Below are 15,089 nucleotides of genomic sequence, written 5' to 3'. Positions count from 1 at the left end.
GTGGCGCACCGGGGTGTTTGTTATAACATGGTTTATGGACTATCATAAATGGGAATTGATATTGGTTGTTTGGTGAAATCTCATTTTTTAGTTGATCACTTTGCATAAAGGATCATTTAGGGACTTGGTTATAAAGTCGGTTGACGGGATGAGACTAAAACTCGTATAAGATCCTTGGCGATAGGATACCCAATTCCCCTCTAATACAATGTTAGAGGCTGAATTCAATGTGGAAGGTCTATTGTTAAGAGATTGAAGCACACAATAATTTATATCCCGAGGTGCATGTATGCTTAGACTTGCATGTTGTATGGTTGATCTTTTGAAAAAGTGTGTTTGTAAGGACACGATGAAAAGAATCAACCTATATGAACATGAAGTACAGCCGCTTCAAGGGAGTATGGGTTTGACTCCTGATATGTTCATGAATAGATATGGGACACTAGGCTTGTAATTAAGTGTCGGTTTATGTAATTTTTAGAAGTAAATTAGTTTATGTGTGAGTTATCTTCATGTATTCAAAATGGGTAGAAAGGGTTCAATGCTTAGTCACACCCCGATACTCGAATATTTGGAATGTGTAATTTCACTATGTGAAAATTCAATCTTCGTGACATTTTCATTTATGCATAAATTGGTATGTTTGTTAGGTTATTTAAATTCTTGAATTACGCTTAAATGGGGGAGGAATGTTGGTGATTTAAGAGTAATTACCGGTTCATTTAGCGTAATTAAGATTGGTTCGTAGATGGGTAATCTCTAAAGAATATAATGTGAGTTCGGGAAGTACGGAGTGTACACTCGCATAATTATTTATGGAATTACGGTATAGTTTTCGGTTCGAATAACTATGACGGAGGTTGGTAGTAATTAAATTACTCGGGTTTTAATTAATTGAAACCGGAATTTCTGAAGAGTTGTAACTCTTCATAAATGCATCTCCCAATCCCCTGCTTTCCAGTTCTTTATCATTATAAATAGACAAAGGGAAAAGAAGAAAAAGGGAACAGAACAATCTTCTTTTGCATCATAAAGAACGAACAACATAACATCCTACAATAAAATACTTCTACATTACGTCTCTGTTTTTTGTGCCAAAAAATCAGAGGGCACCGTCTTATCTCAGTAGAAAGTTCGATTATACCCAGGCACTGTTAAGGGTCGAATTATTCTATTAGGAAAGCGGAGTCGATTCGGTGCGGCGTTATTATTGTCAATCCTTATTCATGCATACTCAAATTTCTAACACCTATAAAATCCTTACAGTGTTGCACCATCGGACGAAGATTATTGCTAATTAATTGATCTTCATTGACCATATTATTCACACAGAGCATTATCCATGTAAATAAGTAGTTTCTTTACTCGGAATTGTTGTGATCTTCACAACCCAGTGGCTAAAGCTAATAATTGCATCAGCATCGATGAACAAATACCACATGAAAAGTAGTAAGCCAAGACAAAGTTATGTGTTTCATCTCTAAGTATTCCTCCACTTTCCGGCCCGTTGATTTATAAAGTGGTACAATCACTCGTCTCCAAACAGTTTGAAACTCTCACGTGTGAATTTTATATTTCAACATTAAAAAGTACTCTAATATCATACTCAAAATTATATTACCAAAAAGTTCATCAACGGCAAAATCACATATAGTAAGAATTATCCCTAATCAAAGAAAATTTAGTTTCAACTATATGCCTAATTAACCAAATTAAAGTCTAACTAAATCATTATTATGTCAAGTTTAAAAAAGTTTTACTAATATAAAATGGAGGAGACTAACCAAGTTAAAGTAATATTTTGTCCCTCTTATACTACTAACCTTTCTCGAGTTATAATTAAAAAGTAAAATTGAAAATATCCCCTATCTAGTAAAAGAATAAGTGAACTCTCAAATTTTCTCTCCAAAAAGCATATCATCTTAATTGTATTCACTAAATAAGATTAATAATTATAATGTATTTCATTATATAATTCTTTTCATTAAAATTAATCTTTTCATCAAATTATATAATTTTCACTAATTACTAAACTATAATATTTTAATTAAAATATAAATAAAATAAAAATATAAGATATTAAATCTTTTATTCATGCTATAAATCATTTTGATTACTTTCATAACAAAAAAAAAAAAATTGAGAAAATCTATAAATTGGAATCATTAGTTTTGTGGTATAAAAAAATACTTTTTTAAAAAATAACATTTTAACACATTACTCAATTCTCTTGTATTAATTTTTCAGTTTTTTTTTTCTCGAAACAAAATATAATAACGAGAAAAATGAATAATTAATGTGATGCCACTATTATTTTACAGTTCAATTTTACTCAGTTTTCTTGAATAATTTTACAGTTCAATTTTTTTTTCTCTTATCAAAATATAATGACGTGAAATATTAAAAATTAACGAGGGGTTAATTTAGCATGATTAAATAATACAAAAATAAAAAACTATAAATACCGCACATTCATTGCGCGGGATCTAAACTAGTAATTTCTTAAACATTTATATTGCATGTGTGATACATGATATATTTAAACTACTCTCTTTATTCCATTTTTATTGTCCTATTTTTCACAAAATTTATCCCAAATTAATTGTTTACTTTCTATATTTGCTAGTCCCTCCTATTCCGAATAAGTGTCCCATTTGGACAATGGCACGAAAATTAAGGAATATAGTTAAAATAATGGAAATTATTGTATAGGGGTAAGAATATATGAGTTAAATAATGAAAAGTATTGAATATGATGGGTTATGGGTGGTTGGGGTGGTAAATAAAGAAAAGAGAGGGTAGGAAAGTAAAAAAACCATGTCCAAATATGTCAAATGAGACAGTTATGTGAATAGACGGAAATGGCAAATGGGGACAGTTATTTAGAATAGGAGGGAGTATGTTAAAATGGATGGACAACCAATATGACTCCTAATCTTTTAACTACTACTTACCCTATCAAAATACCTTAATTTTTTTGGTGTAAAGGTAGCTACAAGGACGATTTTAATGCTGACGAGATTAAACATAAGTCATGAATACCACCTTTTATAACTTTAATTAATAACTAATTAAACAGAGACATGTACACATATTTAAATCAATGGCCATATGCCCGTATACAAAATTAAATATAGTGAATGATTAATAAGTTGTGATGAGGATTCCACCGTGTTATGTTCATGAGTTATGTGATTTTGACTTCTGTTTATGTAAGAAGTCTATCATAGACCAATACACGACAGATTCATTATTCTACTAACTCCTTGAATGTGCATGGCTTTAGGAGACCTTAGACTGAATTGCTCCATGATAATAATGCACTAGCTATGAGAGCATTGGATTGAATTTAACTTGTTTTACTGCTGTATTTGTTGGTTAGTGCTTAAGTGTTTTGAGAGTTCAATGATAATAATGCAGATTGCTTTGAGAACTCAATGACAACCACTGATTGTTTAACATTTAAGCAGTAGCTTACGTTTACACCATACACATGTTTTATTCAGTCCATATATAAGAGTTGTGATGAGGATTCCACCAAGTTAGGTTCATGAGTTATGTGATTTTTGAGATTGGTTTATGTAGGAGGTCTTTCACAGTCCACCACTTGACAGATTCATTCTTGCACATAATTCTTGAATTAGTAATTTGGATTTAGGAGACCTTTTTCATACTCAGTAAAGGCTCAATGATAAAATTGCTAATTGCTTTGAAGCTGTTTTCATTAAACTTCAAAACATTGTTCACCACAATACATTACTTGTCTATATTACAACAAAAGTTGACTATCTTAGTGATGTTTATATTGTAAGCATTCTATGATTAGAATGTTTCCAATATAAACATTCATCTCATTTCAAAAGACTGTGGAGCACATTACATAAGTTGTATGCATTACATTTGATGATTTAAAGTCATTGGCACAATAATTTCTTCTAATCCTTGATCCTTCCCTGCTGCATTTAAATCTTGTAGACATTCCATTGCAATATCCTTGTTTGCATCTAAATTTCTTGGCAAAGTACCTGCTGCCCTTTGTGCTTGTTTGCCTAGATGTGGTAACTTGAAATCATTGTGTCCCTTATTCTTTAGAACCTCCAACATCACAGCTTGTAGACTTAACCACACATCATCTAAACATAAAGCAGGCTCTTCTTCCCACGCTTGCACAACATTGTTGACTAACTGATCAACTGTTTTTGCCCTTAGCCTTTGCTGTAATGACTGAATTGACCTGAAAAACCCTAAGTCTAGCACATTTAAATCAGGTGAGTTAGGGGGTTGTTGATTCAAACTGATGTTAAAACCATCTGCAGTGGCTGCATTCAGAAAATCATAATCTGTGCATTTAATATGTGGCTTTACATTGGCTTGTTGTATACTTATATTCTTAGAGCTGATGCTGGCCACTTGCTTTTAATGGCTGGAAGAATCTTAGAAATAAGCATATCCTTGACAACTTGTTTAGTGATTGATGTTATTGACTTGGTCTCCAAAGTACCTACCACCCTATTTTTTGAGTTCCTTTTTGCTGGCTCTTTGAATGTGAATGGAAAAATCCCAATTTTTCCATCAAATACAAGGGTACCATTACCATCATACATTGGCCTAGAAACTGCTGCCATGAACATGACCTTTGTAATGAAGCTTTTGGATTTGCATGCTCTATATGGATTTAACTCTTCACATAGAAGAAAAAACTTAGCTTGGTCTTGAGTAATGTAAAACCACTTCTCATCCATATGAATTTCAAATGACATTTCTTTAAATCTTAAGGAATTAGATACTCTGTCATACCTTAACTTAGAAAGATCAAAGTACATCCTCTTGTACTTATTTTCATCAGTGAGCATTGGCTTCAATGCTGATGTATGTGATCTGATGAGTCCAACTTTAACCCATTTCTGGACAGTAGATGGTGAAACTCCTATTGCTTTACTGAAAGTGATTAATGACCCTCTTTCACTCATGGGGATTAATAAAATCTTCTGTACTAGAAGTTCTATTATGGCCCTGCCTTTCTTCCCCTTTATTTTTGATTCTAGATGGAGTGCATCTCCACTTGGTCTCTGATTTTGTGTAAGACTCCATATCCTGAATATGGTTTTCCTGTCAACATTAAACTGGTCAGCAACTTTCTGCATTGTTCCTCTCTTTGGCTTGCCATGTACTGTGGCTTCGAGTAGAATACAACCTATTTTATGTCTGTCATCGTTTGAAAGGTTTGGACCACGCATTTTGTTTATGACTTAAACAGGTAAGTTTGTATTCTGATTATATTATGGTTGTTTATATAATGGATATGAGACTAACTTTTTTTTCAAGTGCAGTTCCTTGGATAACTGTCAAAGAAAAAAGAGAAGAGAAGAAGAGGAAAGAAGATATGGAGGAGCTGAAAAGGAAAGAACTGATGGAAGAGGGAAAAAAGGAAGAAAATATGTGAAGAAATTTGGTTGTGTAATCTAGATATTTATGTAAAGTAAGCAACTGATGTAGTTTTTGGTGGGAGAAGAGGGGGGGGAGAGGGGGGGGAATATTTATGAGTGTTTAAATCCCCCTCCATTTTGTATTTTGGGGGGAAAAATACTTGCTTTATTACATCTCCCAATAAGTTTGTAATCACTTATTAACCTCTAATTAACTTAACCATTCCCATAATACTACTCAAAATTTTTAGCTTAACAAACATCCACTTGCTTTCTTTTCATTACTTTTTCATTGTTTATTACTTACCTTAATTTTTGTGCCCAAATAAAATGGGGCAAAGATAGTAATTTGGAGGGAGTAATTAAGATAATGAAGAACCAAAAGTTAAATGATCAAATAACTGTGGATGTTAGATTGTTTTAAGTGCACCAAGTTGAGTAGTTATTGAGTTTGATGCGAAATCTACCTTCTATTAATACAAAAGCAAATAGAAGCATGAGAATCAACCACGTCACCTACAAATTTTCCTATTTACAAATTGAAAAAATACAAAAAGTAAAAAATTGTGTAAAACTGACGTAACCAATTCATGAAAAGTACCCCACCACCAATTTTCTATGCGCACACTCTCATTTATAAGAAGGTTGATATCCGTCACAAGCTTGTAACGGGTTAAGTAAAACTCATATAAATAAATAAGATAAATCATTTGTGATTTCCTAGGCGCTTTAATTTTTGTCTTCTCTACTCATATGAGTAATTGTTGACCCGTCACAAGCTTATAACGGATAAACCCGTCACAAGAGAGACTCATTATTTTCTATGTCTATAGCAGTGGATAATTGCCAAGAGAGTATTTTTTGAGAAAGAGAATTGCTATTTTGGAACTGCTATAACACTAACAAAAAAATAATGGATTATGAAACTAAAATTACATAATTAAACTGTCAAGACTCAAGAATATGTAATCAGTTGAAATTAAAAGACCGGGATATCATTACAACCAATGACACATTGACACCGCCTGGCCAAACTTCCTAGCCTTCCCTCGCTGTAATTCTCAAACTTTTCTATACAAGTTATAGATTAAGACGGCATTACATTTTAAGATGGTCCATTTATATAAGAATATTACTTCCTCCGTTCTCATATGATCTACCCATTTGTTAAATATATGAGTGTAGTATTTTAATAAAATGGGTAGATCATATAAGAACGGAGGAAGTATTTATTTATTGTGCTAATAAATGATTTTTTTTTAAACTTGATCAAACTTTCTCATAATATAGTAAACCTCTCATACAAAAACTAATATCCTAACTCATTATATATTAACTAAAGATATGGGACTAAACTCGATGACTACACCATTTACTTAATTAATGGTCAAAATTGACCTTTAGCCACTTTAGAGAAGATAGTAGTAGTAAAATTGGGAAAAAAAAAGTACAGTTTGTTTTGCGAGGACGATAAACAAGAGTCAAGGTCAGTCTTTATCTCAGGTCAACATCTATCTTTCAAGACCGGTGTTTACTCATGGTCAGCTTTATGTGACACTTTCCAGGGTCAAAAAAAAAGAAGGCTTGAAAAATCTAATTTGTGATTCAGATATGCGTACATCTAATACGACTACTAATGTAGATTTTCAAATTTTTTTTATCAATGTCCAAATTTTAGAATAATTTGCGTATGTTATAAGTAGATTCTCAAATTCTTTTCCTTTATTCGGGTTGTAAAGTTTTTTATATTTGCAAATTGTATTTACAATGGTATATTACGTTTTTCAGCTTAAATCATTGCATTTCAACACGTCTTTGAAAGATGTGTAAACATTAATCATGTAGATCACGGATTTACAACTATTATAATTATAATAGAAATGCAAATTAAAATATTCATTAAAAAAATATTTATACTGACCTAAATACATACCCGTACAATTTTGCACGGGTTTAAAACTAGTAATCTTTTAGTCAAATTATGAGGATCAAAGAACATTGAAGCGGGTCACTAATCAGTAATCATTACTCACTCGCGAATAGTAGAAACTTGAAAGTAATAATAAGCGGATGGCTGTCAACCTTTGACCTCAACAGTTTTAGTCACCAGGTAGTGACGCATTCGGTGACGTGTCAACTATTTTTCAGCTGCCTCTGATACTTTCCAGGAACTGTCACAGTGTCACCGTATGTCATAAGACCGAGCCAAGATTTTAAGTTAGACCATCCCCAAGTAAGGTCAATTGCTAGGTCATGATCTTGCTTGGTGTCACACTAATCATCAATTAACAAAAAAATTATGGTGACCTTTGGAGAGAAGAGGTCAATTTGTGACCTTTGGTGGTAAATTTGTGACCTTTGGTGGAGCAAATTGACCCAATTCATGACCTATATGCGGCGATATGTGATTGGTTGACAATATTAATAATTAATAAAAAAATATATATATGAAAAGGTGATATAATGTGGAGAGATGTAATTGGTTGGAAAGTGAAAAATGATTAGATTGATGACTTAGGTCGTGACCTTCTGCTTGAGAGAGTGAAAGTAGGTCAAGATAAATAAAGTAGGATTAAGAGTAAAACAGGGTCGTGACCTAATTAGCGCGACCTTTGCTTGGGGATGGTCTTAGGGATGAAAAAATTCGAAAATTTTAAATAAAATTTTTGAAATTTCCAACCGCCAGTCGGGGCAAGTTCCCTCCACCACTGGTCATAGGCTATCTTGAACCAACATTCTTCATCTACCTCACTTCGAACTACGGATGTTAATGGCTCGGATAATCGGATTTGGAGTCGGGTGATTTTCTATCCGTTCATCGCTTTAACCTCATTTAAGCCCATTCGTCATTTGTTAAACTATCATCCGTCATTCATCCATCCATCATCCATTACAGTTACATACTTTCTTTTATTTGAAGTATTTAGTGTGTACGTTAACCAATAAGTATTTTGAAATTACAAAAATTAGAAAAGTTGAATATCTTTATATGTATTTTAGATGTGTTTTTAAAAAGAGAGATACTCCGATCGATCCGTCATATAGGATCGAGTGGATTAGGCTCTTATCGGATGTTGGGTGAATAAACATCCCTATTTTGAGCTTTGCCCGTCTTTACCTACAAAAACTAAGAAAAATGTAATAGGTTATAAATATAATAGTTGGGTATCAACCATTAACTTAAGGTTTTGGTTGAGATGATTCATTTATCATGTAATACCACAAGTTTATGGGTATAGGGAACTCGGTCGAGTGGGGGATAGTCGACCGAGTGGGTCATCAGATGATTTGAGTTTGGCTTCTGAGTGTTAGCACTCGATCGAGCTTGTTGGTACTCGGTCGAGAATGTCAGGTACTCGACCGAGTGCCCGATTCAGTTACGTTATTTTCAGCGGTTTTAGTTAAGGTGATTAGAGAAGTATAAATATCGTGTAATTAGTTTCTAAAATCATTTTTTTACAAACCTAAACTAAGTTTCATCCTTCTCTAATCATCCTCATCATCTCCTAACCTAGATTGATCAATTGTGGGTTCTTGCATCTAGTTTTCGTGTCGATAGCGTGGGTAAGTCTCTAGTATTTCTTATTTCAGTTTATGGTTGTTATTTAGAAATGATGCAAACCCTAATTTTGGTTGTATTGGGGGTAGTGATTGATTGTGTTGGTTGTGATTAGTATTGTTTGATTACCATTGTTGTAGGCGACGATGTGGTACTCGTTGTACATTTGTATGATTGGCTACAGGGCAACGGATTGCGAAAAGGTAGGGTTTTCCTACTCAGCTGGTTGTATAATTAATTATAAGATGTGATTATGGTTGATTGTTTGGTATTGTTATCATTGTGATTGAGATTGTACTCCTGATTGGTTATTGTTATGGGACCATTTTTGGGAGATGGTTCCAACCCCATGTTCGCCTCTTGTGGCTCCCGTCATAAGGGGGATGTGCACATTAATGATCTGGGTTCGTTCATTGCGATGAGCGGGGATTAGGTAGGCAAGGTTGCGGCCCCCCACTGGCGGTGTGGGTTTCCTCTTGCGATGAGAACCCGACAGGGCTACACATTTCGGTGTGTAGTCGGTTACTGGTTACTATTGGAGTTTGTAGGATGGTTACTACAGTTGGATTGGATTGTGTATTGGATTGTGTATCTGTGATTTCTTATTTTGGTTATATAGTTGACTGACCCCGTTTATTGTTTTCAAAACTGTAGTGATCCATTCGAGGATAGTGAGCTGTTGGTTTAGCAGGTATTGGATGTGGATGTAGCTCGCTGGATATGGACGGGGTAGAATCATCACATGTCCTTTAGCTAGCTTCCGCTGTTGTCTTAAACATTAGCCTTTTCTTTGGTTTCTTTTCGGAGTTGTAAACAGTTTTGGTTTGGTTTTCAGTTTGAGTTTGGTTAAACAGTTTGTACTTTTAATAGGCGTTCTATTATGTTCCATTTGATATATTTTACCTCGGCCAACCGAGATGGTAGCGCATCCATTTTCTAAGGTAGGCCTTGGTAAGGCACTTTGGTAGATGGAGGTGTTACAAAGTGGTATCAGAGCGACGATTTTGGAACCTAAAACCAATTAACCAAATGAACATAAGGTGTCTAATTAAAATGAACACAGGTAGGAATTGTTTGAAGCTACCGCAAAGGTTTGAGAGACGTCTCGAAACCGCAATGTTGCCCACACAAATTCGAGCCGGTCACTACGGAGCTTGTTTTGGGGAATAGGTGTATGTTTGTGTTTATATCTGTGTATGAATAGAGTCGATGTGCATGTTGTGGTTCGAGATAATATGACATGAATTGGATGCATATGTTGTGGAGTAACTGAGGTGATATAGAAAGGCATGATGTATGATTGGTTGTTTACGTTTTGTCGTACATGTTTATAGAAACATGAGAATATGCTATTGGTTCGTATTTATGTACTTATACTTGTTGGGTGTGTGTTTGGGGGAATCGTTTTTAGCATGATTTGGCCGAGTGTGGCAGGTACTTGACCCAGTATAGGGTACTCGACCGAGTAACATGGCACTCGACCGAGTGAGGGCATTTGTGCATTTGGCAGTAGCTACTGGAATATGACCACTCGGCCGAGTAGAGGCAATACTCGACCGAGTACATGAATATTGTAATACCTCAGATTTATGAGCTGTTGGGTACTCTATCTGTAATACCGCGTATTTTGATAAGAATTTATGAGAATAATTTATGTACATTAATAATTGATTAAAGACATTTCTAATAATAAGTATAGGTAAGACGTTAATTAAATAATAAATTAAGCATCCAAGTCGGGAATTGGGCTTAGCTTATATTTGTGCTTTGGGCCGTGTGCCATTATTATATGGACCGAAATTTATTAGTATAGTATGGGTGTGATCGGGTTTTTATATCGGGAATTAATAATAAATAATATGGAAATAATAATAATATGGGAAAGTAATAATAATTATATTAATATCTTAATAAGTAAATTAGTAAAAGAGATGTATGGTAATCCTACTTATGGTAAGACTAGTATAATAATAATAAAGAGAGAAAGTTTCCTAAAATAATACTACCTTACTACTCCCTCCGTACCACACCAAAGGTAACGTAGAGAAAAGTGGAGTATTTAAGAAAATGTGGAAAAAGTAAGGGTAAAGAGGGAAAACATAGGTGGGGTATGTAATTGTTGGTTTAATTGTGGGTTAGTAGGTGGGGTATGTAATGACATTTTGTGTAAATATCAAATGAGTGTAAGGATAATTTGGTAATATTGTGGGCCAAATAAGGAATGTTACCTTTGGTGTGGTACGTCCGTTTATAGTAAGTGTTACCTTTGGTCTGGTACGGAGGGAGTAGTATATAAGCAAGGCTAACCTAACCATAAATCCTTTTTCCACATAAAAACTCATAATATCACATAAAAGAGAGAGAGAGAGAGAGAGAGAGAGAATTAAAGGGAAAAAAAGAAGTTCATCATCTTTTATTTTGTAAGTTCATCTTTAATCTTTCAATGTTTAGTATAAAGTTACAGCAATGTAATAAATCTGTAAGTTGTCTTAAACGAACTACCAGACTATCTTAAAATCGTTGTCTTCAAAAACGTAAAGAATAGACTTAGTTTATTTTCAAGTCTTGTTGATGCCTATAAAATTCCGTAGCAATTGAACGTGTAGATTTTCCAGAATAAATTCGTTATGAACATGTCGACTGAGAATCCGCGAATGCACTAGTGGTCTAAAGTTTATTTTGAAAACCTGATTTATAAATTGAAATTGAGTTGAGTCTTTTGCAAACATTAAAATTGGAGAGTCTAGATGATGTTAGGCTTTTGTTTCACTTGAAAAGGATTTGTTAAACTTATTTTAGAGGTCAATACTTTTTAAGCGACGGAATTCGTCAGTATTTATGATTCCTTCAAGAAAACCCTGATAAGTCTGGAATTTGAAGAAAGTCTATTTCACAAGAATTGTAGATATGTGTCTTAGGGTTCCAACCTCACTGGTCTTGCATCGTTTTGATTTTTGATGAATTAATTATGAATTTTATAGCGAGACTGAACCGTGCTGTAAAACGGTAGAATTAGAGATTTAGCTTTGAAGTTGTCAAAAGTATTAGGACGTGATGGGAATAGGATAAGTGCATGATTAGTTGGTTGATTATTGGTTATAAAGTAATTGTACATAATTATGTTATGTAGGTTATGAATTGGTAAAGAATCAATTTTGATTGCTTGTGTGACTCACGTGACTCGAAGATTTGCGAAAAGGTAGGATAACTACTCAACTCGTCTTGTCTTTGTTGGTTTGTGGAATTTATAAAAGTATTGTGAAATTGGATGGATTAATGGATGTGGATTATATATCGTTGGATTGTTTATTATTGATTATTTATATTGGAATTTCGTTTGCATTGGATACCTCAGCTCGTGTCTGAGATGGTTTTTATAACTGGCATGGTGTATAATTAGATACCTCAACTTCGGTTGGGATGGTGAATACCTCAACTTCGGTTGGGATGATGAATACCTCAACTTCGGTTGGGATGGTGAATACTTCAACTTCGGTTGGAATGTTGAATACCCCGGGCCAGGGATTGGCGGGATGAACGGGTGTTTCGGGTGATGAGCATGTTTCGGGTGATGAGCACAATTGTGTTTGCATTATATATCATATCATTTCACTTTGACTTGTTGTTGGTTATTCCTACTCAACCTCGTGATTGACTGTGTATTCGTGAACACCTGCGGTGAACCGTTTTATGGGGAGCAGATTTGACAGGTACCAAAGATTAGCTGGCTTGGGAGCATTGGGATGAGAGCCAAACTTGAAACCTTAGATGAAGTCTAGATCACATATATAGTTATATCACTTATTTATTTTCCGATGCGAGTTGTGAATATCTTATATTAAGTTTTAGTTGGTTAATTTGTAATAAACATGTAATCATTAAAGTTTTTAATTTAAAGTACTTTGGTGAGTTGGTCATTGTTATTCACTACCTCGGGAAACCGAGATGGTAACGGTCCTATTTATTTGGGAATATCTAGCTAAAGGCTCCTAAATAAATGGGGGTGTTACACTATCAAGTAGGACTTACTCTGTCGAGTAAGTTAGTTTTGCATTCTGGAGTACGTTCTGCCTGATGGGTACTCGATCGAGTAAGTGCAACTCGATCGAGTAGGCGGTACTCGATCGAGTACCATAGTTACTCGATCGAGTATGTCGGGTTTTACGAGTTTTCGGCCGAGTTTGATAGTAACGCGTGAGGAGTTATATAAAGAGTTTTCGTATGTTCCTTTTTACCTTTACTTATTTCTAAACCTTTCTACAAAAAAAAAATAAAAATAAAGCTACGTCAGTTTCTCTTCTCTCACTGCTGTCAAATCAAGAGCTAGGATTGTCGGTTTTCGGAGTTCTTTATACCTTTGTGATCGTCGTATTATGGGTAACATCTTTGTACTGTTTTTATGTCATTTGGTTAATGTTGTTTAAAACCCTAATTGGGTGATTTAGGGGTTATTAGTGTAACATCCCCACATACCAAGGTGCCTTACCGCGACCACCCTAGCATGAGAGACTGTCACCACCCTAGAAATCAAGGCTTGAAGCCACTCCTGCAAGTGACTCCACTCAGCCGAGGATGCACCTCGCGAACATCATCAACCATCTCAACACCAACACCAACACCAAAATCCAATCCAACAACAGCAAACAATCACAGTATCAATCGTACAAACAATTACAACACATATCTTAAATCAATTAAACAGTAAACCGAGTAGGGAAACCTTACCTTAGCACAAACTGAAATGAGACAATCAAGCAGGCTAAAACGGCTCCTCTACGAAATCTTCACCTAACAATAATCATACAATTTCAATTACAAACATGTCAAAATCCCCTTCCCCCAAATCACAAATTAGGGCAAACCCTAAAAGACAATTTGATAGAAACTCATAGAACTAGAGGCTTACCGACACAATTGATGCGAAAGAAGGATGAACAAGACTCACAAAAGATCCACGAACTTGAGAGAGATTTGGAGATGATTAGAGTTACGTTGCAAGTTTATGTTTTAGTAAAAATGATTAAGAAACTGTAAATCTCGTTTATATAACTCTAATCCTCTCTAAATAAAACCGCGAAAATAAACAGCGTCAGACCGGATACTCAGTCGAGTATAGAGTATACTCGACCGAGTATTACTGGACAGTAGCCTGACTAAAAACACACGACGCACTTACTCGACCGAGTAAGCCATATTCGGCCGAGTAACAGACTTAGAAAATCGTAGTATTACAGTCTTCCCTCTTTAAAAAGAACTTCGTCCCTGAAGTTCACACTATACAGACAAAATAAAACCAAGCACTACAACACAACTCCTCAATAACTACTCCAGAACCAAACAACTCAAACTAAAAAGATTACAAAAACATAGCTAAGCTAACTCAAACTAACCCAAAACAAGCATGTGACCATCTCCTACTCCCTTAAAAGACAACGGTTACGTCCCCGTAACCAAACATACTTGATAAAAAAGGTGAGGGAAACGCTCTCTCATCAACTCCTCCGGTTCCCATCTGGCCTCTTCCACATTGTGATTAGACCAAAGGACCTTTAGTAAGAAGGTCTCACCATTCCTTGTCTTGCGCACTTTGCGGTCTAAGATCTCCTTAGGAACCTCCGCATAATTCAGAGACTCATCAAGCTCTATGTTCTCAACCTCAAGCACATGTGATGGATCACTCACATACTTCCGGAGCTGCAAAACATGAAATACGTTGTGGACTCGATCCAACGCTGGTGGTTAGGCTAGTCGGTAGGCTACTTCTCCTACACGATCTAAGATCTCATACGGGCCGATAAACTTCTGGCTCAACTTCCCTTTCTTGCCAAACCTCATCACCCCTCGCATCGGTGATACTTTCAAACGGACCTTGTCACCCACTGCGAACTCGATGTCCCTCTGGTGCAAATCTGCATAAAACTTTTGGCAATCTTGAGCTATTTTCATATTTTAACGAATCAGACGAACTTGCTCAATCATATCTTGCACCATCTGTGGTCCTTAAACCACCGCCTCTTCCATACAAAGCCTCGAACGGTGCCATTCATATGCTGGTGTAATAGTTGTTGTTGTAAGAAAACTCAATCAAGTCCAGCCTATCTTCC

At 35.1% G+C, this 15,089-nt stretch overlaps 1 protein-coding gene across 1 annotated transcript; it reads right to left on the bottom strand.

Moving 5' to 3' along the window:
* Positions 1-3,894: 3,894 nt before the first annotated feature.
* Positions 3,895-5,144, bottom strand: LOC141629089 (uncharacterized). The gene is made up of 2 exons (XM_074442150.1): positions 4,415-5,144; positions 3,895-4,319 (listed from the first exon to the last, which is right to left on the bottom strand). The coding sequence occupies exons 1-2, from the start codon at positions 5,142-5,144 to the stop codon at positions 3,895-3,897; spliced, it is 1,155 nt and encodes a 384-aa protein (XP_074298251.1).
* Between the last annotated feature and the right edge of the window lie 9,945 nt (positions 5,145-15,089).

This window comes from Silene latifolia, chromosome Y (assembly GCF_048544455.1).
Source record: "Silene latifolia isolate original U9 population chromosome Y, ASM4854445v1, whole genome shotgun sequence".
Lineage (NCBI taxonomy): Eukaryota > Viridiplantae > Streptophyta > Magnoliopsida > Caryophyllales > Caryophyllaceae > Silene > Silene latifolia.
This window is presented reverse-complemented; position numbering and strand designations above follow the sequence as displayed.

Bases quoted from the DNA above. Each gene is read 5' to 3' on its own strand.
- LOC141629089 (XM_074442150.1), bottom strand. From the start codon at position 5,144: ATGCAGAAAGTTGCTGACCAGTTTAATGTTGACAGGAAAACCATATTC. The intron at 4,320-4,414 runs GCAAGTGGCCAG...TTCTGAATGCAG, and splicing joins GATTCTTCCAGCCATTAAAA to CCACTGCAGATGGTTTTAAC.